Genomic DNA, 24,751 nt, shown 5'->3' with positions numbered 1-24,751 from the left:
AAAACATAGGCTGCATTTCTTTTAAAAAGGCCGAGTATATATAAAGACATTTGGGCTACCCAGATAATGGTAGCTCGGCCACACGTTCCTGCGTAAGAGCAAAAGCTGGAATTTGGTCTGTAGTCACAGGCCTATACACCCCAATTAGTAGAACGTTGTGAAAAGACGACATTTTATCCTCTCTCTCTTGAATTCCAGGCATCATTTCTGCCTCGTAAAAGTGGCCAGAGGCCAGCAGAGAGCAGAACATGGCACAAAAAGGGAGACGATCAGGCTGTGGGAATTCCCCTTCGCTAGAGCTACCATCCGAATTTTGCCAAAAGTGAAATCCAGAGCCAAATTCGGGGATTCAACCTTAAGCAAAACATGTCAGGAGTTTTTAGGAGAACCGAAATAAAATTGGGAAGATTTCTCACTGTAGAGGGAAGGTGGGCACCGCAGAGTCTTTGGCTGTCACCAGATTTTCACTAAAGGAAGATTTGAAGCTAATTTAGAGATGACCTCTTTGAGTGAAACATTGGTATTATTTTTGAGAGAAGCCAAAAGGAAGTTTTGAAAGCATTCACAAATTTCTTGCAGGATGGATGCAGTAGAGGCTGGTGGCACCAATGGCAGGGGGGCAGTGAATCCACTCCATGTTTCAGTCAGAACAAGACAGAACTCTACCTGGATAGCTTCTTTAGAGTTCTGTCTGGTTCTGATGGAAACCTGGAGCAGATTCACTGCCCCACTGACATTACAGCTACCAACCTCCACTGGACGGGTGTTCACTTAGAATCATAGAATCATAGAATAGTAGAGTTGGAAGGGGCCTATAAGGCCATCGAGTTCAACCCCCTGCTCAATGCAGGAATCCACCCTAAAGCATCCCTGACAGATGGCTGTCCAGCTGCCTCTTGAAGGCCTCTAGTGTGGGAGAGACCACAACCTCCCTAGGTTGTGGTCCCTAGCCCATTATTCCGTGTCCTGCACTCTGGGAGGATCGAGAAGAGATCCTGGACCTCCTCTGTGTGACAACCTTTTAAGTATTTGAAGAGTGCTATCATGTCTCCCCTCAGTCTTCTCTTCTCCAGGCTAAACATGCCCAGTTCTTTCAGTCTCTCTTCATAGGGCTTTGCTTCCAGACCCCTGATCATCCTTATTTCTGCTCTTCACACACTTCAAGCTGCCTAAAATGGGAGAAGGAGAATCTACATGATGGGCCAGGAAGGTAATTCTAAAACTGGGACTCATGTAAACATTCTTTCTTTGGATGCTTTAAGCATCATTGAACTGGAGGAGTCGTGAAGGTGAAATCCAAAGGTAACAGGAACTCCTGTTGTGTTTACCAAATGCAGGCTGCATTTGCTAGTGCACAGACACAAGCCCACACACACCTAAAATGAACCATCCCATGGAAATGTGAACTTAAGCTAAGAAAGGAACAGGGATACCCTCCCTCCCTCCAATACAACAGTGTGGTTGATATTACCGTTTTCATCCAGAGAAAAGTCATCCTGTGCATAGCGGAATTTTTCTGGACCACAGGCAATAAACACGTCATCGTCCCCGAAGAAATCGTGGAGACAGGTCACCTACCGAGAGAACAAAGTCATTCATTTTAGTTTGAATAGTTAGCACTCACATATGGCTCAGGTTTCATGTAAACATAGGGTAGCTTCCTCACCTCACCTCACCTCACCCACTCCCGCCACTGGTATTTTCTCCTGTTTTCCATAAACCTGTTGCAAAATTTGGTGTACTCTCAGCCAAATTCAAAAGACCAGCTGCCCTGCAAAATCCAATAATGTGTGACCTTTCCAGTTGGTAGTAACAAGACATGTTTGTCTCTCAGCTTCATTGTGGATGGGCTTAGCAGAATTGGGGCCCTCACCAGCCCCTCTTTCCTCTCCTGCCTGGAGAGATTAGCCCAGTAGCCAGGGTTGAGGCCGCACCATGGTTCACGACATTGTTCATGTAAGAATTTTCCCTTTCATTATTTATAGGGCTGTGCTCCACTCCACTTCGGTTCACAGAAGCAGGAGTGGAGCGGCCTCATTCCCCTCCACCAAAGGCAGAGCCAGATCAGGTCGGGGGAGCTGCAGATCGAGACGAAGCAGACCGAGACAAAGCAGATCGCTTCACCTCGATCTGGAGCTCCAAAGAAAGGTAAGTGTGAGGGGAGAGGGCTTACCTGGCACCACCGCAGTCTGCGCGGGGACGGCAGTGTAGCCAGGTAAGGGGGAGGGGGGCTTACCTGCCTCCATCGCGGTCCGGCCTCAGTTGAAGCTGCCGCCGGACCGCAATGGAGGCAGGTAAGTGGGGGAGTTGGTTTACCTGGCTCCGCTGCTGCCGCAGTTCGTGTGGCGATGGCAGCGGAGCCAGGTAAGAGGGCAGAGAGGAGGGGGGCTTACCTGCCTCCATCATGGTCCGGTGCTGGCTTCAACTGAGGGCCAGGCCTCAAACTGGAAGAGCAGGCCATGTGGCGGTGGGCGGCAAAGCCAGGTAAGGGGTAAGGGGGACTTATTCGCTCCCCCATTTTGTCCCCCCTTCCCCACTTACCTGCCTCGCAAGTAAGTGAGGAATGGGGGGCAAAATGGTGGGCGAATCTCGATCCAACCCTTCAGATCATGCTCCGGGATCTGATCCGGACCGGGTCGGGGGAGGGTTGGATCGGCCCGAACTGGTTCGGGCCTAATCCAAAAGTTCCGGATTGGGCCATGAAGTGGTTCGGGGGGCTGGTGCACAGCCCTAATTATTTGTTAACCAACCACCCCTGCCAACTGACCATAACCAAAGTCTCCCCACTTGATACTGCTGTAGGCCTGAGTCACGTGAGGTTCCCGTGGGTCCACTGACCACTTACTGAGTCATTCTTTCCTTCTCTTGGACAGTTACCCAATAGCCTGACTTCATCACAGTGCTCATGTTTGAAGAGGGATCCTGCAGGTGTTTGCTCACCTTTCTTCTTTTAATGATGCTTACATAAAACAACGGGGAAGCTCAACTATCCCGCCATGTGTTCACAGTGCCACAAACAATGGAGCTAACACAAGTAATAAGCAAGAAGTCAAAAATGCTCCTGTCTGCTCTTCTGTCATGACAAATTAATTGTGCCCTGTTGTGAAATATCAGTTATGATCACATAGCAACAACAAGATAACTAAGTTCATGTAGGATCTACTGGAAACAGTGATAATTTCACAGTGACTCATGCCACCTTCTCTTCGGAAAGCTCAAATCTGAGGTGAGTCAGAACTCAACCTTTTTCCCTGATTATAATTTTTCTTCACACAATTGTTTCCAGAATTCCTTAATTACAAATACTGTTGTTTTTATACTGTTGTTCTTATGTTATAAATTTTGTATACTTTTAATGTTTACTGTTTTTAACTTTTGTAAACCGCCCAGAGAGTTTCAGCTATGGGGCGGTATATAAATGTAACAAATAAATAAATAAATAAATAATCATTAAGTGTGTATACATGCTTGGAAGTCAGACGCACACGATCACCTGCTACTAAGTGGTCGTTGTCACATAGTGAAGAATACATCGTGATTGAGAAATTCATTTCGGTTCATTGTTTATCAGGATTTACCCAGCTCTTGGGCTGAACACAGACTCGAACACAATCTGTCGAAGACCATATATTTTCAAACTTGCAGTGTGATTTATGGAACAAAAAGGCATGCATTCAACAGCATGTCTACATTTGAAAAAAAATAATGAACGGAAATATGTTCAAAAAACCAAGCTCATAATACAATCACAAGACGGAACAAAATGCAAGGTGAAATTTGGAGAACTTTGACAGGCTGGTCTTTGCTTGTATGCACATCCCTACTCCTGAAATGCTGAGTGGTTCCTGGTCAATTCCCACCCACCAACGACCGGGGCATGCCCTCTAGATGCATTTGGCCTTCAGCATTTCCCATTACATAAATTAAGGAATAGGCATGGCTATGCAAACCATGCTGCAGCATTCACAGTTTGCACGGTTATTTCATGAGAGTGCCATGCCTACTGGGCATGCTTCAGTGTACTGTCTACTGAGCCAGAAGTAGTTCATCTCCATTGCCACAGACTGATCTGAATTGGACTGTGAATAAATTAATTTCAAGCTATAATAAATCAAATGCAAAGCTTCCCATTACCTCTCTGGGTATCAGCGTTTCACATGCAGACTGAAACTAGACAGCCAGACAGATATAGCGGCCATTACAATGCTTGGGGTTTATTTCACGCACCTTTCACTTTCACTTTGCAGAACTAAGACTTTTCTCTATTCTGTTTTGTTGTATAATAGTGGGTTGCTGTTGTTTTTTGAATTCCCTACAGGAAGCCCAGCTTATAGTTTCTGTGGGACACATTGTAGAGTTAATCTGTTCATAGTTATTATGTTTATAGTTACTCTGGTCCACAAGTAAAGCATTTATCCATGTCAACATTCCATCTGGCCTCCATCATATTTGGACCCAGACTTCTGGAACTGACAAATTAGGAACCCTTCACTGCTCTGCTTTTAAAATGTATGAGAATATTGTGCATATACAGCTTATAGTTGTGGTATAGTGGCTAAGGTGTTAGACTGGGTAGGGTGACCATATTTGGGAAACCAAAAAATAGGACACCTAGTGTGTGTGGGGGGAAGCAGCTTTCTGAGTCCTGCAGAAAGTACGTTATTCCCCCGCCACCTTAAGGAACCCGATTGGAGTGGAGGAGGGGAAAGGATTTCATTCTGCACCACCACCATCCACTCCAATTGGGGCCTTTTCTATAATGTCCACGAATGACCCACTTTCCCCTTTAAGACCTCAATTGGAGCTCAGGGTGGGGGAATGCTGTGCCTCAAGAAAGCATGTCACTCCCTCCTGCCATGCTAATGGCAGCCTTAAAGAGGAAGGTGTGTCATTCCAGGACATTATTGAAAATTATAGAAAATCCCCCCTGACACCATGGAAAGAACAAAAACCAGGACAAATCCGGGGAAATCCTGACAGTTGGTCACCCTAAGACTGTGAGTTGGGAGATCTGGGTTCTAGTCCCCACTCGGCCATGGAAACCCACTGGGTGACTTTGGACCAGTCACCTCACAGGGTTGTTGCTGTGAGGATACTGGAGGAGGAGGAGGATTATGTACGCCACCTTGGGTTCCTTGCAGGAAAAAAGGAGGGATAAAAATGCAATAATAAATAAATAAATAAATAAATAAATAAATAAATAAATAAATAATTAGTTCCCCATTACTATGGGGAGGGGAAGGGAGAATGAGATTGAATTGTAGATCGTGTCTGATGATACTTATGTATGGTATTCTGGAGGTGACAGACTTGACCTTGGGGGAGCTAGGGATGGCGACGACCGACAGAAAGCTCTGGCGTGGGCTGGCCCATGAAGTCACGAAGAGTTGGAAGCGACTGAACGAATAAACAACAACAACAATTTCCATATATATGTGCATGCCCTTATTTTCCATATTCTGGGAGACTTGTTGGAGCCAAACAGAAGCACAGCAAAAGAACCAACTTCCTACACAGTGAGTTGCTGGCCCATGGCCTTCTCTAGAGGAGAAAGAGTATGCTTAGGCAGTTAAACTAGGGCTTCTATTTTGCTCCTGTATGCAACCTAGGGAGGTTGTGGGCTCTCCCACACTAGAGGCATTCAAGAGGCAGCTGGACAACCACCTGTCAGGGATGCTTTGGGGTGGAGTCCTGCATTGAGCAGGGGGTTGGACTGGATGGCCTTGTAGGCCCCTTTCAACTCTACTATTCTATGATTCTATGATCTTTCAAGATCTGCCACTCTCAGAGTTCCTTTGGCAAACAGGCAAGATGGATGACTGGTGGGAGGGACCATGTGCCAAAATTATCAGGGACATTAATCCCAAGATCAGTGGGAATCAGGGTTGCTTGCGGGATTTACAGGTCCAAAATAGATCTGAGTAAATAACTAGTTTTGCAGCAATTGGTTAGTGAGCATGTTTAAACTGTGGTTATGTAGCCACCATGGTTAGGAATGGTTCACACGACACGCTGAGTTATAATTCACATGAAACACTAAGACATAATGTTTAGCTCAAAGTGCTTAACCATAGTGGCTTAGTGTGCTGGACAACCATCTGTCAGGGATGCTTTAGGGTGGATTCCTGCATTGAGCAGGGGGTTGGACTCGATGGCCTTGTAGGCCCCTTCCAACTCTGCTATTTTATGATTCTATGATTCTAAACAGAGTCAATATACTAGAATCTCTTACGCTGGTTATTAAAATAAACAAAAATAGCAAAACTGGGGGAAGTTTTCTCAGGGCATGATAGAAAATGCCCAGGGTGGGTATATATAAAAAAAGGTAATTTCAAAATTAAAACATAAACTTTTCTTTCCTGATTCATGAGGCTGTGTATATGGGATAGAATTGTGGTATATGCAATGGAGGAGGCCCATGTTACAAGTTTGTATTTCCTACCCCAAATAATATTTGGACACTGTGAACATATAGAGTCCGCCCTGCATGATAAGTTAATTTAAACCTGATGGGAGCCACGTGCATTTCTTCCGCTGCTAAGTACTTTACCCATGGCCTGCGCAAATTCTAAAATGAACCTAATAAATACTTTACTTCTAAGTAAGCCTGACACACTTTAAAAGATTGGTTGCCACTTACGTTTATTCTAATCAGTTGTTCTAATTACATTCATTAATTAGTCCAGAGAAGCAGAGAAATCCCGGGAGAAAGTGCATGTCAACGGAAATATAGCCAAGCAGATATCCGGCATATCATTAATTGTTCTAAATGCTTCTTTATGCTCCCAGCAATGAATGCATTAAGGCAAAGCACAGGAAATATGACAACAGCTTGTTTGCGACGGCAGAAAACTGCTGAAGTCGGAATAAGGAAGACATGGAGAACAATGCCACCGTTATGATGTCAAACACAACAACTAAGAACAACTGCACGATTTCACAGTTTCGAGAGCTGTCTTTGCTTTTTCTGCCATATAATGCATAAATAATCGCACACAAAAGAATGAAAAGGGTAATAACGTAAAGTTTAAGGTTTAAGGGAGCAAGTGTGGTGTAGTGGTTAAAGCGTTTGCCTGGGAGTCAGGAGATCTGGGTTCTAGTCCCCATGGAAACCCACTGGGTGACTTTGGACCAGTCACAGACTCTCAGCCCAAGCTACCTCACAGGGTTGTTGTTGCGAGGATAAAATGGAGAGGAGGAGGACTGTATAGGCTGCCTCGGGTTCCTTGGAAGAAAATGGTGGGATATAAATGCAATAAATAAATAAATAAGGTGGTACCTTAATTTGTCATATCATTGCCCCATCTAGCCCAGTATTCTGATTGGTTGCAGTTATCAAAGATCTCATGCAGGCATCTTTCCCAGACCTGCTTCCGGAGATCCTTTCCACTAGGGACATATCAGAACTCCATTTCGGTTCATTTTTGATCAGAATTTACTAATTTCATACCGCCCAGAATTAAACACAGTCTTCAGTCAAAGTCTGTATACTTCCGAGTTTGCAATAATGTCACATCTAATGCTTAAAATTTGTCTGCAGCTATATCTGGCCCACTGCGGCACCCATTATGAGCAGCAGGTTTTTGTTTTATTTATTTATTACAATATTTATTTATATACCTCTCCCCATCCAAAGGATTTGAGAGTGGTGAACAACAAATAGATTAAAGAATAAAAAACACCATGTAAAAATACAATTTTTAAAAGAATAAAGTCCTTATAAAATGTGAGTTCTGGTATAACTGCAGCCGGTCATTCATGGAAAGCTTCCTGAAACAACAACAGTATCAGAGGCAGTAAGCCTGTGCGCACCAGTTGCTGGGGAACATGGGTGGGAAGGTGCTGTTGCACCTGTGTCCTGCTTGTTCATCTCTGGCCGATGCCTGGTTGGCCACTGTGTGAACAGAGTGCTGGATCATGGCTCTTCTTATGGGGTTGCACCTGGAATTATCCCCTAGGACTGCTGGGGTGAAGGAACAAACAAACAATGGTTGAGCCCCATGTTGAAAAGATACAATCCAGCTGTCAAACACACTGACAAACACACATCCCCAAAAGGCACATTATAAGATCCCAATTTCCTGTCTTCTTGTTTTGGTATTTGAGAGGATAACAGAAAGTATAAGGAAACATGGGTCTATCTCGAACCTTCCCAAAGCAGGTGTCCTTCCAACATACTGTTGACTCAGCATAGAAATACTGAAACAGATGTATCCTGGATGAATATCCAGCTAAAGCCTTCTGATTAAACCTCCACTCCTCTGTGCTATTTCTTTTCTCCATACAGTTGCACTGGTATGCAGAACTCTTTCCTGTTGGACTTTGTTTAGTTTGCAGAGAAGGTGTGACATGATAGATGTGTACTACATTATGCAGGGCGTGGAGAATGTGGATAGGGCAAAATTTTCCCATGCATAATACTAAAACCAGGGTTCATCCCATGAAGCTGATTGGTGGGAGATTCAGGACAGATAAAAGGAAGCATACTTCTTCACACAGCACAGAGTTAAAACTATGGCATTCACTACTACAAGATGTCATGAAGGCCACCAGTTTGGATGGCTTTAAAAGGTGGTTAGACAAATTCTTGAAGAAGAAGGCTATCAATGGCTGCTAGTCCAGATGGCTTTATGCTACCTCCAGTATCAGAAGCAGTAAGCCTATGTACACCAGTTGCTGGGGAACATAGGCAGGAGGGTTTGTGGGTTTCCCATGGGCAGATGTGTGATCAGATGGACCCTTGATCTGATCCAGCATGGTTCCCCTTAGGTTCTTATTTGGCTGCCCTTCTCTTTGTTCACCTTTAAGAATTTTTTTAATGAATTCTTCATTTTTCCTTCCTTATATTCTATTTGAATTCCTCAATTCTTTTCCAATTCCTAATATACCTGTCAACTATTTTAACTCGGTTCATTTCTAGTCACCCCCAGCTAGTGCAGACACTGGAAATGGTCTTATGCCATGTCAGGCCATTGGTTCACTAAGCTCAATATCAGAATTTAGCAATTAGAGTTGCCGCTAACATTTCACCTAAAGTTCAACTCAAAGTGAAGGAAAAAGCTCGGAGAATTTTAAAAAGAAAATAAAGAAGTACTGATGAGATTTCTCAAGGGAGGGGAGATTACAAATACCTTGTGGGATTATGACGATGATTATGTCATTACAATATTTTTGTAACACACGATGCTGTTCATCATGCAATCTGTGCTGCCAAAGGACAACGTTTGTTGCTTTAGCAGTGCTGAAGAGCTGGGGTGGAAGGAAGAAGTGAGCAGATGGAGACTGTTGAGGAAAAAAATCACTGCAACATGCATGGGCCAAATTCTCTATGGTGCTTTCTCCAACTCAGTCCCTTCAAGATGTCTTGCATTACTATTGTTCCCATTCACCAGACTGGCCTTAGGTCACCAGTTTGGGGAGGCTGCTCCATAAAATCTCATAAACTAGGTTTTGGACAGGAAAATCTTATCCATATCTATTGAAAGGGTCTGAGAAGGATCTTGGAATTGTTGTAGATCACAAGCTGAATATGAGCCAACAGTGTGATATGGCTGCAAGAAAGGCAAATGCTATTTTGGGCTGCATTAATAGAAGTATAGCTTCCAAACCACGTCAGGTACTGGTTCCTTTCTATTCGGCCCTGGTTAGGCCTCATCTAGAGTATTGCGTCCAGTTCTGGGCACCACACTTCAAGAAGGATGCAGACAAGCTGGAGTGTATTCAGAGGAGGACAACCAGGATGATCAGGGGTCTGGAAACAAAGCCCTATGAAGAGTGACTGAAAGAACTAGGCATGTTTAGCCTGAAGAAGAGAAGATTGAGGGGAGACCTAATAGCACTCTTCAAAGACTTGAAAGGTTGTCACACAGAGGAAGGCCAGGATCTCTTCTCGATCCTCCCAGAGTGCAGGACACGAAATAACGGGCTCAAGTTAAAGGAAGCCAGATTCCAGCTGGACATCAGGAAAATCTTCCTGACTGTTAGAGCAGTATGACAATGGAATCAGTTACCTAGGGAGGTCGTGGGCTCTCCCACACTAGAGGGCTTCAAGAGGCAGCTGGACAACCATCTGTCAGGGATGCTTCAGGGTGGATTCCTGCATTGAGCAGGGGGGTTGGACTCGATGGCCTTGTAGGTCCCTTCCAACTCTGCTATTCTATGGTTCTATGAAAGTGACTTGCCATCTTTATTCTTGGGCTGAGTTGTATTAAGGAACACATTTCGCAAATCTTTTATTTCCATGAAAAATACCCCCCTCCTTTTGGTGATCTATTGGGGAATCTTGGAAGAAGGCCTGCAGGGAGAAAGTGCAACTCTTAATACACATTCAAGCAGCCTGCATCCCTCATCAAGAGCCTAGAGATGGAGATGCACAATTGTGAGCTGCTTTGTGGCCCTTCTCAGTTACAGCACCTTTTGGACCATGTTCAAAAATAACACTTTTGTTCCCATTCGTAAAACACTTGTCCAGCAACCAATCAGGTCTGGCTGGGACAATGTTATTGAGGTCAAACAAAACCAGTTCTGAGTGAGGTCACTGCCCTCACTCGGAACTAGTTTCATGTGCCTTCAGTGACATCAACACATAATAACCAGATTGGACGGGTTACCTGATGAGGTCATTTTTACTATGAAGGATAAGGACTATTTTAAACAACAACAACGTGGTGCCAAAGCTGCAACTGATTGGGATTGTGAACGTCAGCAAACTGTGATGTGCTAAAGACAAGATTTTGGACTCTTTGGGGAAACATTTTTGACCCCCTAGAAGACCCTTTTTTGTGCCAAAAAAGTTCCTGAGGAGCATTCAGCTCAACCCCATCACATGAACAAATAAGTGCTGCTCTATTTAAAGGCTATATAATAAGCTCACTCACCCACCCCCAACTGTGTGTCAGTTTGAAATAAAGTAGAACGCAACTTGGCCAATAGCCAATTTGCCCAATATAAACATTAAAATGGAATTGAACATGTCTGGTGAACTTTTGGTGCCTCCAAAACATGAGAAATCCAATTAGTCCCAAGCTGAGATGCTATTTTCTTCCATATAAACAGTGCATTTGCAGCCAATGGTGTCAGAGGTTGGATTATCGACCTGTGTTAGAGGAAAGATTCATTGGCCTACAGTCAACATCTCTGGCAATGGTTCAGTCAAAACATTTGCTGCAAATGTGCTGGGGCATCAATGCTAAAACTGTTGTAGAATCCCATTCTTTCAACAGCAAATCAATGCTGATTTCTCCTCTCTGCTGTATTCTATGGGTCAAGTACAGATATATGTTTGAAATACCTGGGTTTTTCTTTCCCTGTCAGGCTAATGAAATTTCCTTCCCCTGCTTCCACCGCTTGAAAGAAACTGCTGAAATGGCATCAAGTGGGGAGAAAAGCTTCACTGCTAGCAAATAAATGTTCACCCCGTCATTAACTTCCTCCCTGCAGAAACCAATACATTGTAGATGAAAGCAATGGAAGAAGAAGTATTAAAGTGGTGGTCAAGTTCACTTGCAAGAGGAACCTTCTCCTTGTCTTCCAGAATGGTTGGGTGGTAGTCCTTCAAACAAGGAATTGTCACCTCCTTCCCTGCATTGAATGAAACTCTGATTTTATCTAGAGCTACCTAGGAATCAAAATGTACTACTATTGACCTTTAAGCTGATTGACTGATGCTGAGTCTTCAGTTTCTTCCAGGTTTTGCAGGCTTGTACAAAGATATGGAAATCACAAAAAACCAGTCCTAATTCAGGACTCCCAACACACAAGTCAACATGTATAGGGTTTCATAAAGCCTGGTGTTGTGGCCCAGCTCCAGCACTGCAGTGAGCCTTGTAGTTTGTAGACAGAATCTGATCAGAAGTTGCTTGGAAGGGTTTGAGCCTATTCAGCCTGTAGAATGTCAGAATCTGTCAGTGCTCAGCAGAAGGAAGGCTATTAGCTTCCCATCTAGCTGCTAGCTTCGGCCTTGGGAGAGAAAGAAGCTGGTTGCAGCTCCGTGAGAATTTCACAGAAGAGGGGTGGAGTTTTCAGAGATGTCACACAGGTTGAGGCATCAAGGAAGGCAGAATAGAGATGTCCTGTTTGGGCAGGGACCTCATTGTTGGGCTAACCTTCCTTGAAAGTTAGTTGTTCAGGAGGACTTCTAACACAGCCACACCTTCACTTTTAAGCCAATGCCCTGGCTTGGATCCTTTGCTAGGAACACACTTTCACTACTCCAAATCCTCTCTGTTTGGACTTACTGCCATCTGATAGGGTGACCATATGAAAAGGAGGACAGGGCTCCTGTATCTTTAACAGTTGCATTGAAAAGGGAATTTCAGCAGGTGTCATTTGTACATACGGAGAACCTGGTGAAATTCCCTTTTCATCACTACAGTTAAAGCTGCAGGAGCTATACTAGAATGACCAGATTTCAAAGAGGGCAGGGCACCTGCAGCTTTAACTGTGGTGATGAAGAGGAAATTTCACCAGGTTCTTCATATATACAAATGACACCTGCTGAAATTCCCTTTTCAATACAACTGTTAAAGATACAGGAGCCCTGTCCTCCTTTTCATATGGTCACCCTACCATCTGAGCCTCTTCACATGGACTTTCCCTCTAATTTGGACTCTTGTGTTTTAAATCTTGATATTGTTAATAACCTCCCATGAAAAGTACTGGAATACCTTTCTTGTTTGCTTTGGATTATTTATCTTCACCATCAATAGCCCAGAGTTAGCAGATGGCTTGAACTCATCCTGTGCTTGGAATTTTTCTTCTTCTATGTCTGTACATGGTGTAGGATTATCAAAGTGGAAGCTTTGGTCGTCGAAATCTCTTCATGTGTGGGATTACTCCGAATTTACTCTTGAACCTGTTTTGAGTCTTGGATTCGAAAAGCCTTAACTTGTGTAGCATGGAAGCTCCAACAAAGTTTTCAAAGATGGAGTAAATCTCTCTCTGTGTGTGGATTCGTTTAGGTCAGTGTTTCCCAAACTTTTTCAGGTAACCGCCCCCTTGGTTCCACAAACTCATGCCCAGTGCCCCTTACCCTACCCTATAAAAATCATTATTCAGAATAGTGGTTTTCACCAACCAACTAAGGAAGATAATAACAATAAAATTCAAAACAGTAACAATTAATTGAATATTTATTCAAAATCCAATTACTTCTTTTCCCTCCCTCCCTCGGCAAGCCCGGGGCGGGTGCCTCCCATTCAAAGGGGCCGCGCTCCTCTAGATCCTGCTGGTCTCGCACCCGGGCTGAGCAGTGGTGGCCAGGCAGAAGAGCTGAGCTGAGAATTAAAAGGGGGCTGTGTTGCATCTGGCCTATTTAAATGGGAAGCACCCGCCACAGGCTTGCCGAGGAAGGGAGGGGAAAGAGAGCGAACACCTCTGTTTTGCAGCCGGCGTGGCAGGGCACACAAAGCAGGGTATGTCTCTTCATTAGCGTTTTGGTGCTTTTGAAACATTTCAATTCACCGTTAAAAAGACTCTTCATAAATGGCATTAATACATGCGTGGATTCTTCCCCTATATGGCTTGGGGACAAACTACCTTCTCCCATAAAAATGTCCCTGGGTTTTAAGACCTTCTGGAGAGGCGCCCACTTTGGGAACCACTGGTTTAGGTCTTTTTCTAAAACCTTTGTCTTGGATTGATTGGAATGGATTATGCCAGGAAACTTCTGAGTCCCATTCCCTGTATTTGGAAACCCTTGATTGCCTGGGAATGCTTACCCTAGGAAAAAATTGAGCCCCTTCTCTTGTATCATGAGCCATAGAGATTACAATGGGGAACCAAGTTGTCTCAATCCCTGATGTGGTTATAATTATTAGCTTTGGATTGTTATGGAATTACTTATGCAGCCTATAGCTTATTGTCATCAGCTATATGATTTCTGAACTGTGTAACCATTAAGCTTTCACCATGGGATTTGATACAATAAAGAAAACCTCACTGATTTAGGCTGCCCTGTGTCAGAATGCCAGAGTGTGTGATTGAGGGTTTGGGACCATGACACCTAGAATATTAACACTGGCAACATTGCTTTTGCTATTTCTGATTCATATCACTTGTGTGTGTGTGTTCATTTGTGCAGCAGTCCTGTCCTGTTGCCTCATTAATCTGAAATCTTTTTAAAAACTATACACACACACTAATTACATAAATTCCTATTGAAATACCTCTCTCATAATACAAATGTAGATACATTTTTATGCATTTTGAGAAGAGCAATATTGGATGGATCAATTCATATCAGAATTTGCAAAGATTAAATTCTTCAGGCGTTCCTCGTTTTCATCATGAACCTAAAGCATGCAGCTCACCAGTGGAGGCTGGTGTCTCCAGTTTCAGTGGGGATGTCAATCCATTCTGGGTTCCACTAAAAAAACTCCTGGAGCCTTGTCCTCTTTTGTATCTGGTCATGCTAGGCAGGGCTCCTGCAGCTTTGAATGTTGTGATGAAGAGAGATTTGCAGCAGGTGCTGCATGCATACTAAAGGACACCTGCTGAAATCCCCTTCTCTATACAACTGTTAAAGATACAGGAGCCCTGCTCTCCTTTTCATAGACTCTACAGCACTGTGAGGGAAGCAAAATGGAGACCAAGCAGTCACCACCGTTGCTGCAGTGTCGCTTGCAGTGGCACAAAAATTAAAATAAATGGGGTGGGGACTTTGAATGGTGGGTCCCCACCTGAAAAACTGTTGGAGAATGTCTCCTTCTGCTGGTGAAATTCAGAGAAATGATCCCTCCAACCTCTCTGCCCACAGATAGGGGGGGGGGAACACTCTACTTTTGGTTTAACATTAAGACCACCACCACCACCACCTCGAAGCCAAGCTTTGGTTTAGAAGGCAGGGCAACACAACCTTGAAAATCTGGTCCGACATTTCAGCAGCCCCATTTTGCTATTCTTCTTCAAATTGGTGGGTTTCCCCCCTCCCTTCACAGCTCTCTAGTGTGTAACCATAGAAACAATCAGTGCAGAACACATTCCCCAATATATGCTGGATTTGGAGTGTGCTCTTTCTTTCTCCAGTATCCCAGGCACACCCACCAACTCTAATGAGCAGAGCAGATGTAGGAGAGAGAGAGAGAGAGAGAGAGAGAGAGAGAGAGAGAGTCTGAGGGAGAATTGAAGGCTACATCATCTTGCAGAGATGATGTCAGGGCAAAGTGTAGCCATGACTGAAAGGACACCGCCTTTTAATAGCAGTCTTGGGTATCTCTGGAAAATCCCCGAAGCAGAAAGAGGAAACAATATGAAACAGGAAGGGATTTCTTGGTCTCTGACAGCCCTGTAGGAACATTTTGCTCAGCGTGAATGGCGCTCATTAAATTCAATAGCTGTAACACATGGCGGCCTCTCCTGTGGATATCAGTCGCTCCCTGCCAGAATAAATGCGGAGGGAAATCAATGTCGGGCTCAGCGTTATTGTTGTTATTATTGCATCAAAACCACAGCCTGGTCTTGCTTCTGTTGGAGTGTGTGTGTGAGTGTGTGTTGATGTGGGAGCGTAGGGTTTTTGCTGCCTTTACCCCCATGTGCTAACGATCTGGGGAATTTTCTTAACTATTTGAATTTTCCAATATAGAGATTATAGCACCCTTCCGCAACCTGGTGTTGGATTACAACTCCCATCATTGGACTATAACTCCCATCATTCCATTCTCCTCCCCCCTTTCTTCTCTCACCCTGTCTGCAACATTCAGTCGGCATTCCCCAATGGCTATGGAACATGTTCACTCAACAATGTCCCCCTTCCTACTTTTAATTAGACCCTTTTCTTTTTTAAAAAAACAAAGACATCTCCACACTTACACACACAACCTGCAGCTACAACATGCTTAAGAACACTAAAAAGCCTTACTGATGGTTGAGATCAACATTATTATGGTGGTGATAGTACTAGTCATAAAAGGGCCACACATCCAATTCTCAGTGCATAGGGGGGAGGGTGTGTGAAGTCATATTCCCCAGATAAGGGAGAAGATATTCACTGAAAACACCTGGATACAGGCCATTAAGGGGTTTCAAGAATAAAACAGCACTTTGAAATTAGCCCAGAAACAAAACAGTACTGCTCTAATATCCATGCAAGAAATAGTGACCAAAAAGCACAATTGTTCCAACTTGGTAAAAGTCAGTGGTTCTTCAGTTATGCAGACAAGCTGGAGGGGTTCAAAAGAGGTCAATGAAGATGATCAGGGGTCTGGAAACAAAGCCCTTTGAGGAGAGACAGAAAGAACTGGGCGTGTTTAGGCTGGAGAAAAGAACACTGAGGAGAGACATGATAGCACTCTTCATGGACTTGAAAGGTTGTCATACAGAGGAGGGCCAGGATCTCTTCTCGATCATCCCAGACTGCAGGACACAGAATAATGGGCTCAAGTTACAGGAGGCCAAATTCTAGCTGGACATCAGGAAAAACTTCCTGACTGTTAGAGCAGTACGACAATGGAACCAATTGCCTAGGGAGGTGGTGGGCTCTCCCACACTAGAGGCATTCAAGAGGCAGCTGTCAGGGATGCTTTGAGGTGGATTCTTGCGTTGAGCAGGGGGTTGGACTCCATGGCCTTAGAGGCCCCTTCCAACTCTACAATTCTATGATTCTATGATCAATTGTGCTCAAGATCTGCAGAAGTTTCCAAAGTGTTTTCAGGGTAAGTGCAAATAAGTAGAACCCTGCTGGATCCGACCAAATGTCCAGCTAATCCAGGATCCAGTTGCACACAGTGGCTGACGAGATGCCCCTAAGGAAATCCACACAAGCAGTGAAAGCCTTTTTTCAACAGCCTTTTCCTGCTTCCATTCCCTAGCAACTGGTATCCCTAACATCCTGCTTCTAATACTGGAGGTAACACCATAGAACCATCTTCTCTCTGTTACTCATTTTTCCAGGCTTAAATTTAGTTTTTCCTAAACCTTTGAGATTTTTGTTAAAGTGTGCATGACAATTCACAAGTATATTTGTGTGCATTGCCTGTATTGTTGCATGTCATTTCCCCTAAAATAGACATTTTTTTTACAAATAAGTTTCCTAATATGATCCTGTACTAATGTTGTTCCCCACCTCAATCCAAAGGGAGAGGCAGGTAAGAAATAAATAAATAAAAATTATTATTATTATTATTATTATTATTATTATTATTATTATTATTATTTTATCCTCCTCCAGGAATTTGTGTCATCTCCTTTGAAAGCCATTAAGCTTTGGGGTCATGACCACATTTCATAAATGAATTGTGTGTGGTGTGAAGAATAGGGATAGGTGAGAAATGTGTTCAGTTCACTTTTTAATCCAAACATACCTAATTTCACACTTTTGTACCTATATGCGAATTGAAATTCAGTTATCCGAAATTCACTGAATTTTGCAATGGAGTTTCCAATCTGGAAATGTGTGCAAAAATGTGAATGTTAAGGGAACGTCCACATAAAAATGCATATGTTTGTGAAAATAACATTGAAATGAATCATATTAGAAAACGTGCTTATAAAAAAAAGTGAGGCAAAATGGCACAAATTCACATGAGGTTTCATGCAAACTTTTTTTAAAAAATTCTCAAAATTTAAGAAGAACTGAATTGAAGATTGGAAAAATGAGAAACGGAGAGAAACCATAATTGACAGATTTGTCCACACCTAGTGAGGAAGTCATTCCTTTTGTTTCCCTGAAACTTCCAGATTTAATGGATGAACTCCGGTTCTAGTATTATTGGAGAGGAGGGAAACCGTATCTCTGTCCACTTCCTCCACACATGCATCTGTTTAGAAACCTTTACCATGCTGTTTCTGCATCACTTATTTTATTTTTACACTAAAAGCTGCAAATCTCATGATAGTTTGTCTCTTTGGAAAATGCTCCATTCTTGAAAAACATGCTTAAGAAAGGAAGTCATGAAATACGTACTCTAGCACTACTGGGAACATGAGAATTTACAAGCAGGCATTGCCACTACTGCTTTTCATATGCGGCACTAAAAAAAACAAATTTGTTGGACTCTGTTTTCTAAGAAATGAACAAGAAACATCCCAAAACCTCTAATTTCTCTGAATTCCAACCACCCGCTCTACTTCTCTGTACTATAAATATCCTTGCATTCTCCACCTCCTGTCTTAACTTCATTTGGAGGCTGGAGATTTATGTCAGCACGCCTTTAAATATTAGATAAAGATTCAACTGGCAGGGCCCCCCTAATTAAGACATCCTGCTTTCACAGGCTTCCTTTCGAACCTCCTTTGCTCCAAGGTATGGGGAAGAAATAGTCATTTGCTAAGCTCCTTTGAAAGAGGTTGCCAAGACATTCTCTGGCTAAATCTCAGTTTTCACATGGCTCCCTATTAGACTATTAATTTTAGACATTAGCAACAGGCTAAAACCAGACTCCTTTAACAATTAAATTACACCAGAAACAATACAGCAGCCTTCTCCAACCTGGTACCCTTCAGATGTGGCAGATAACTCCCAGCATCACTCACTGAGGATGCTGGGAGTTGTAGTCCAACATATCTGGCAGGCACCAGGTTGAGGAAGACTGCAATATGGAATAGGATGAATCAGCAGCCATTGCCATAAAAGTGAAGCTTTAAGCGACTGTATGTTGCTTCCTTCCAGCACAATCCTGTACATGTATTGAACTCAATGGGACTTACTTTTGAGTAGACATCTTATGCCCAGGTATGGGTATAGGGCTAACTACTGACAACTATCTTCATTTGCTAAAGTCACACTGGTTTTTACTAGATTTCTGTTAACCTACATATCACACTATTAAACATTTCTAACATAAAAGGATGTCTTAAAATCACAGTCTTATTTATTTATTTTATTTATTTAAAACATCTGTATCCCGCCCTATATCATTAGGATCTCAGGGCAGCGTATAGATAAAAGCATACCATATAAAGCAATAAATACACACAGCTAAAATCAAATTAAACCATGATACAAAAGAGGGCAGGGCTCCTGCAGCTTTAACTGTTGTGATGAAGAGGGAATTTCACTGGGTGCTGCATGCATACAAATGACACCTGCTGAAATTCCCTTTTCTATACAACTGCTAAACATACAGGAGCCCAGTCCTCCTTTCCATGTGGTCACCCTAAGATTGTGTAATGAGGCCCACAGCGTCTCAAATTGAAATGTCTTTTTAAAGGACATCCTTCCTCCCTCCCTCCCGCTTCTGTAGGGCCCACAATGAATCCCATTTCAGTCCCTAGTTACATGGATTGAATAAGTGATGCAGTAAGACTGAAATAGATGGAGTGTAAAAGAGGAGCCTGCATAATTGGAGTGAGAGCAAATATTTCTACAGTGAAATATGGCCGTCCTGATTTATAAACCTATCACGTTTTCTTGCTGCTGGATCTCAGGAAAATTTCATTTGGAGAGGATGAACATCAAGCTTAGCATCCCAGGGGAAAACGGTGGAGACAGATGGATTTAAGAATGGATGCCTTGAGGAAGCTTCACGCAGGACAATGGAGAAATATGATGCAATCTTTAGCATTGTTCGTACATTTTTTGGCAGTAGTTCTTAACCAAATGCCTTTTTCTCCCCCTCCTACAGGTGGAATCTTTACCGGGTTACAGGTAAAACACAAGACAAATTTCAAACAGACTGAAACGATGGCTCAGATAGCACTTGGATCACACTGCCACAATGCCTAGCTGGAGGAGAAATTTGTTTGATGCACATGATAACGAGAATTTACCCAATTTGTTCTTTTTGAACCGTAACAGTGATGCTTTAATATTTCCACTTTTCTGAATGTTGGAATGCAGTTCTCCATTCAAGAATGCATACAAAAATGTGGTGTATATTATGCGCAAGTGAGATATATATATATATATATATATATATATATATATATATATATATATATCCTTTATGCGTGTGTGAAAATAATGTACAAAATGCATTAGAAAATGCTTATATGCATATGTAGCAAACTGCTTACAAAAATGCATATGTTAGCAGAAGCATAGATGAAAATGGGTATGCAGTTTTATGTGGATTTTAAAGAAACAAATTTGCAAACTGATGTGGAAATGGGCTGAAGGATGGAAAAATAAGAACCTGGGGTGGGGTGTGAATGTAATTGACAGATTCATCAATCTCTAGTTATAGGGTGTATTATCAGTTGACAAGTAACCCTTTTGGATCTCATTTGACCTGTGTCAGTGGAGGGTGAGTCCTAGAAAAAAAACCGACCACCCCCTGCAGCTATAGATTATGCACTGTCTCCTTGCCTCTGGAGAAGAAAAGAAAGAAACAGCACACTATCCATAAAACATCATGTCTTCCCAATTAATATGTGAGTATTCTCAATGCCTAGAACTTAGGATACACTATGCTATCAGCACACTAGAATGATTTAACAAGTGTTTTGCCTTTGCTGCATTACCCTGGACTCAAGCATGCAGAAATAATTGTGAAGGCACGCCACTTAGTTCAGCGACACAGAACTTGCTATCATGACAATGCCCTCGACTGGCTAGATGCTGCCCATTGCATGTCTTAGGAGGTGCAAAAGGGTCTATTTATTTAATTAGAACATTTTTGCAGCACCCCTTTGCTGACAGAGTGCTTGACAGGAGGCACCAATAGGTGTGCTGTACAACAAGAGTTTGAGGCAACGTTGGTGCAAATTGACTGTGGCTGTTATCAATTAATAGGCCCAATTAACAACACTACTATCAGAACTGGACTTTTGAAAGGCCCTGCAAATAATATAATGGCTCTGGTGAATGCATCCAGCTCACAGAAATGGAGGCGTCGGCTGCTTTTGAAGAAAGCAAATTGTGGTTTCTCACACATTCACTTCCCCGGCGCAATCCTCTGAGATCATTGTGCATAGTTGAGCGTGAAATTTTCTCCACTCTCTTAACATACACCATGCTAAAAATTTCATGCTTGGAAGACACTTTGTAGTAAGGTCATGCAATATTAACTTTTAACTTTGCTGGAATCACAGTTTGAAATTAGAATCATAGACTAGTAGAGTTGGAAGGGGCCTATAAGGCCATCAAGTCCAGCCCACTGCTCAGTGCAGGAATCCACCTTAAAGCATCCCTGACAGATGGCTGTCCAGCTGCCTCTTGAAGGCCTCTAGTGTGGGAGAGCCCACAACCTCCCTAGGTAATTGGTTCCATTGTTGTACCGCTCTAACAGTCAGGACGTTTTTCCTGATGTCGAGCTGGAATCTGGCTTCCTGTAACTTCAGCCCGTTATTCCATGTCCTGCACTCTGGGATGATTGAGAAGAGATCCTGGCCCTCCTCTATGTGACAACCTTTCAAATACTTGAAGAGTGCTATCATGTCTCCCCTCAGCCTTTTCTGAGGGGATACTGCTTGCTACATTTGAGGATGCAAGAGACAGATAACAATGAAACGTATAGTCAGTAAGCAGCTACCTATTCAGCCTGTGCCAGAGCAACACCCAGAGTCAACCAACCTATAGTTAGTGATGTGGGAGAAATTAAAATTGGTCCGTATTTTAAGAAAGCCTGCCTTATTTCTCACCTTTAAACCAATACGTGAACTGAAACTTAGTTATCCTTTGGAATTCTAACTTCGCCAAATTTTGCAATGGAGTTCCCCAAAGGGGGGGATGTGTACAATGATATGTATACCAGTGAAAATAACTTTCAAAATGCATTCTATAGGAAGACTGTTTTTTTTAAAATATATATATATATATATCTGTAAATTAGGCACAATTGCATATGAAAATGCATGGATTGGGAGGAATGTGCACAAAAATGTGTCCAAATGCTCTTGCAAACTTAAAAAAAAAGTCAACATTTGGAATGTACCAAATATACGATTGGAAAAACTGAAGACTGGAATAATGAAAAAAAAAATTGACAGTTTGGTCTATCTGTACTTTGAGTCAGAAGCTTGATAAGGCTAGGTGGAACTCCGTTGGCTTTTTTTGCTATTGATCATTGCTGAGAGCTGCAATACCACAGTGTAGCCATCCACAGCGGTGGCAGTGAAGAGCAGCTGATAGCCCAATAGCAGCTCACCTTTAGTGAGCTACCATCAAATAGCTAGGTACATGTATCCCATTTGCAGAGCCCTCATTTAAGATAACAATGGCTCATTATAATACCACCCTTGTATAATGTGAATGCAAAATGATTCTCAGAATTCAGGGTGGGTGGCAGGGATTTTTTTAAAAAATAATTCTCCTTCCTTGCCATCAGCTCTGCACCCTAACAACAAATGAATCCCAAGATTTGCAGATCTCCTCTTAAAGAATTTACCATGGGGTAGCACGGATGGGCAGGATCTACACTACTGCTTTAAAATGGTTTAAGGTGCTTTGTAACAGTTTTGACAACTGTTGGGGCCCAGGACACACTGCATGTACAGTTGTCAAAACTGTTATAAAGCGCTTTAAAGCAGTAGTGTAGATCCGGCCATAAAGAAGGATAAAACCCACTTTAATTTTTCAGCTTTAATGCCCCCAATAGTCATATCATGCATGTGAGGATGTGCCAATGGCGTGCACACTCAGCGTCTTCCTTTGCCATGAAGGATGTAATTGGTAATTTTACATTCATCTTAATCTCCAAAGAAGACCCGGATTGAATATAACCTGTTGTTTTATGCCTGTGACAATCGATGCTGAAACAATTTGGGAATGGGGTAATACTATATTCTTAATTAAGATTAGCTGAAATTAAAGGCTTTTAATTACAAATTACACTGCCCTTGGCTACTGTGTTGATACTGCCATGAGCCTTCTGCCTCTGTGCAAATCTGATTTGTACTTTGTCATGGCAAAGCTGATGGTAATTATGGGATAAATGCTGAGGTTGTAAGTGCTGACATTGCAGAAAGGGAGTTTCATGCTGATAAAAGATTAGAGGCCAAATCCTTCCACTAGATTCTAAGTGATTTCCTATTTGAGTAAGCATTATTTATTTCCAAGTAAGAATCTGAAAGCAGTGTGCCTTCAGCTCCTGAAAGTCTTCCCTTTCATGGATCCAGCCGGCCTGGAACAAGAGGTGTGCAGCTCTGTTCAAGGTTCACAAAGCATACGGGAGACAGAGCAAAGAGGTTTCAGGCAGAGGAGTGCAAGGGGAAGTTTGCTAGCCCCAGGTTCTAGTCCTACAATACTAGAACCCAATGGGGTCATCACATGAAGCTGATTGGGGGGGAGATTCAGGACAGATAAAAGGAAGGCCTTCCCCACACATAGTGCATAGTTGAACTATGGAATTCTCTGCTGCAAGTTGTAGTGATGGCCATCAATTTGGATGGCTTTAAAAGGGGGTTGGATAAACCCCTGGAGGAGAAGGCTATCAAGGGCTACTAGCCCTGATGGCTATGTGCTACCTCCGTTATCTAAGGCAGTAAGCCTACAGTTGCTGAGGAACATGGGGGGGAGGGTACTGTTGAACCAAGTCCTGCTTTGTTGGTCTCTGGCCGACAGCCACTTGGCCACTGTGTGAACAGAGTGCTGGAATAGATGGACCCTCAGTCTGATCCAGCAGGGCTCTTCTGATGTCCTTATCTTAATGATTGGCACAGAGCCATTCTTTTTGATATTAGAGGAAACAAACAAGACCCAGCAGCAGACTGTTACAGAGTTGCAGCTACAATATGTAGTTTTAGATTAGGGATGGGCAAAGTGCAGTTTTCCAGTGGGGTGTGTGTGTGTCCATATCCTTGTGCATGTACTATCAGTCCCTGTCCTACCACCTAGCTTTGCATGCAGCCGTCAGGCCTGAAAAGATTGCCCATCCTTCTTTTAGATCCTGGACTTCTGGGGATGATGGGAGTTGTACTCCAGCACATATAGAGGTCAGCAGGTTGTGGAAGGCTGTTATATAAGGGGTTATTCAGGCACACAATGTGCCTGGCATTTCTTTGGGCCTGTGTGCTGCAGGAAAAAGTCTGTCTTAGTGGACGATCTATGTATGAAGAATCCTTGATTAGAATCCTGGCCCTCTGGCTCTTTCTGAAACACAGTTTGGACCCTTCTGCAAAAGTGAATGAAGCCATTTTTTTTCCTACCAAGGCTCATGCTTTCATCCCAATGCATATTTAATTCCGCTGATGCATTTTTTATTCTGTTTATATTTCGTATGGCTCGCTTCTGCGTTTCACCACCACTACATCCCTCCCTCCCATGGTACAACATAAGTGGCAGCATTTGGAAAGGATACGGGAGAAGTCAGGTTTTGCCAGGAATTGTATAATTCAGTAACACGGGGAGGCAGCACACTGATTCTTCTCTAAATGTCTGTCATACTAGACCAAGGCCAGGATGACTCCTTGATAAAGATTTGGAGACTACAAAGCCCAGCGACCCTGTGGATCCTCTGAACTCTACTGAAACCCCTTGAACCTCCAGAGAACCAACACTGGGTCCTACAGTAATAGTGGATTCTGAGAAAGCCCTAGATGATTCCCCTGAGGTCTGTGCAACCCTTAGAATCGGAGAAAGAGGCCAAGCATCTGTACAGCCCTAGAGTGTGCTGATGCCAGATGTTTGAGGCACAGCCCACCACTCAGGACACTTTGAAAACTGTCTATGGAATGTGTGTCCTAGGTCCCAAAAGTTGTCACTACTGTTATAAACTGTTTTAAAGCAGTAGTGTAGATCTGCCTCAGAGACAAAGCGCATGCCTTATAAACCAGAGGAACCAGGCTACTTGGGAGTCAAGGTCTACTCAAGAGCCAGTGCCTCCTTCAAAGTAGAGAAGCTCTGAAACCCGAATGAATGGCTTGCAGCTGTACCTGG

At 43.0% G+C, this 24,751-nt stretch overlaps 2 protein-coding genes across 2 annotated transcripts in view; both read right to left on the bottom strand.

The window, feature by feature from the left end:
- Positions 1–24,751, bottom strand: part of CAPN6 (calpain 6) — a 325,901-nt gene that overhangs the window by 122,900 nt on the left and 178,250 nt on the right. The gene's annotated exons all lie outside the window — the stretch shown is intronic.
- Positions 1–24,751, bottom strand: part of DCX (doublecortin) — a 104,172-nt gene that overhangs the window by 24,934 nt on the left and 54,487 nt on the right. The window contains exon 4 of the mRNA XM_063141571.1: positions 1,472–1,574. Within this exon, the coding sequence (XP_062997641.1) occupies positions 1,472–1,574 (103 nt within the window). The remainder of the gene's footprint in view (positions 1–1,471; positions 1,575–24,751) is intronic.

The sequence above is a fragment of the Elgaria multicarinata genome, chromosome 15, assembly GCF_023053635.1.
Source record: "Elgaria multicarinata webbii isolate HBS135686 ecotype San Diego chromosome 15, rElgMul1.1.pri, whole genome shotgun sequence".
NCBI classification, from domain to species: Eukaryota; Metazoa; Chordata; class Lepidosauria; order Squamata; family Anguidae; genus Elgaria; species Elgaria multicarinata.
Note: the sequence above shows the minus strand (reverse complement) of the source record. Positions and strands in the feature narration are given on the sequence as shown.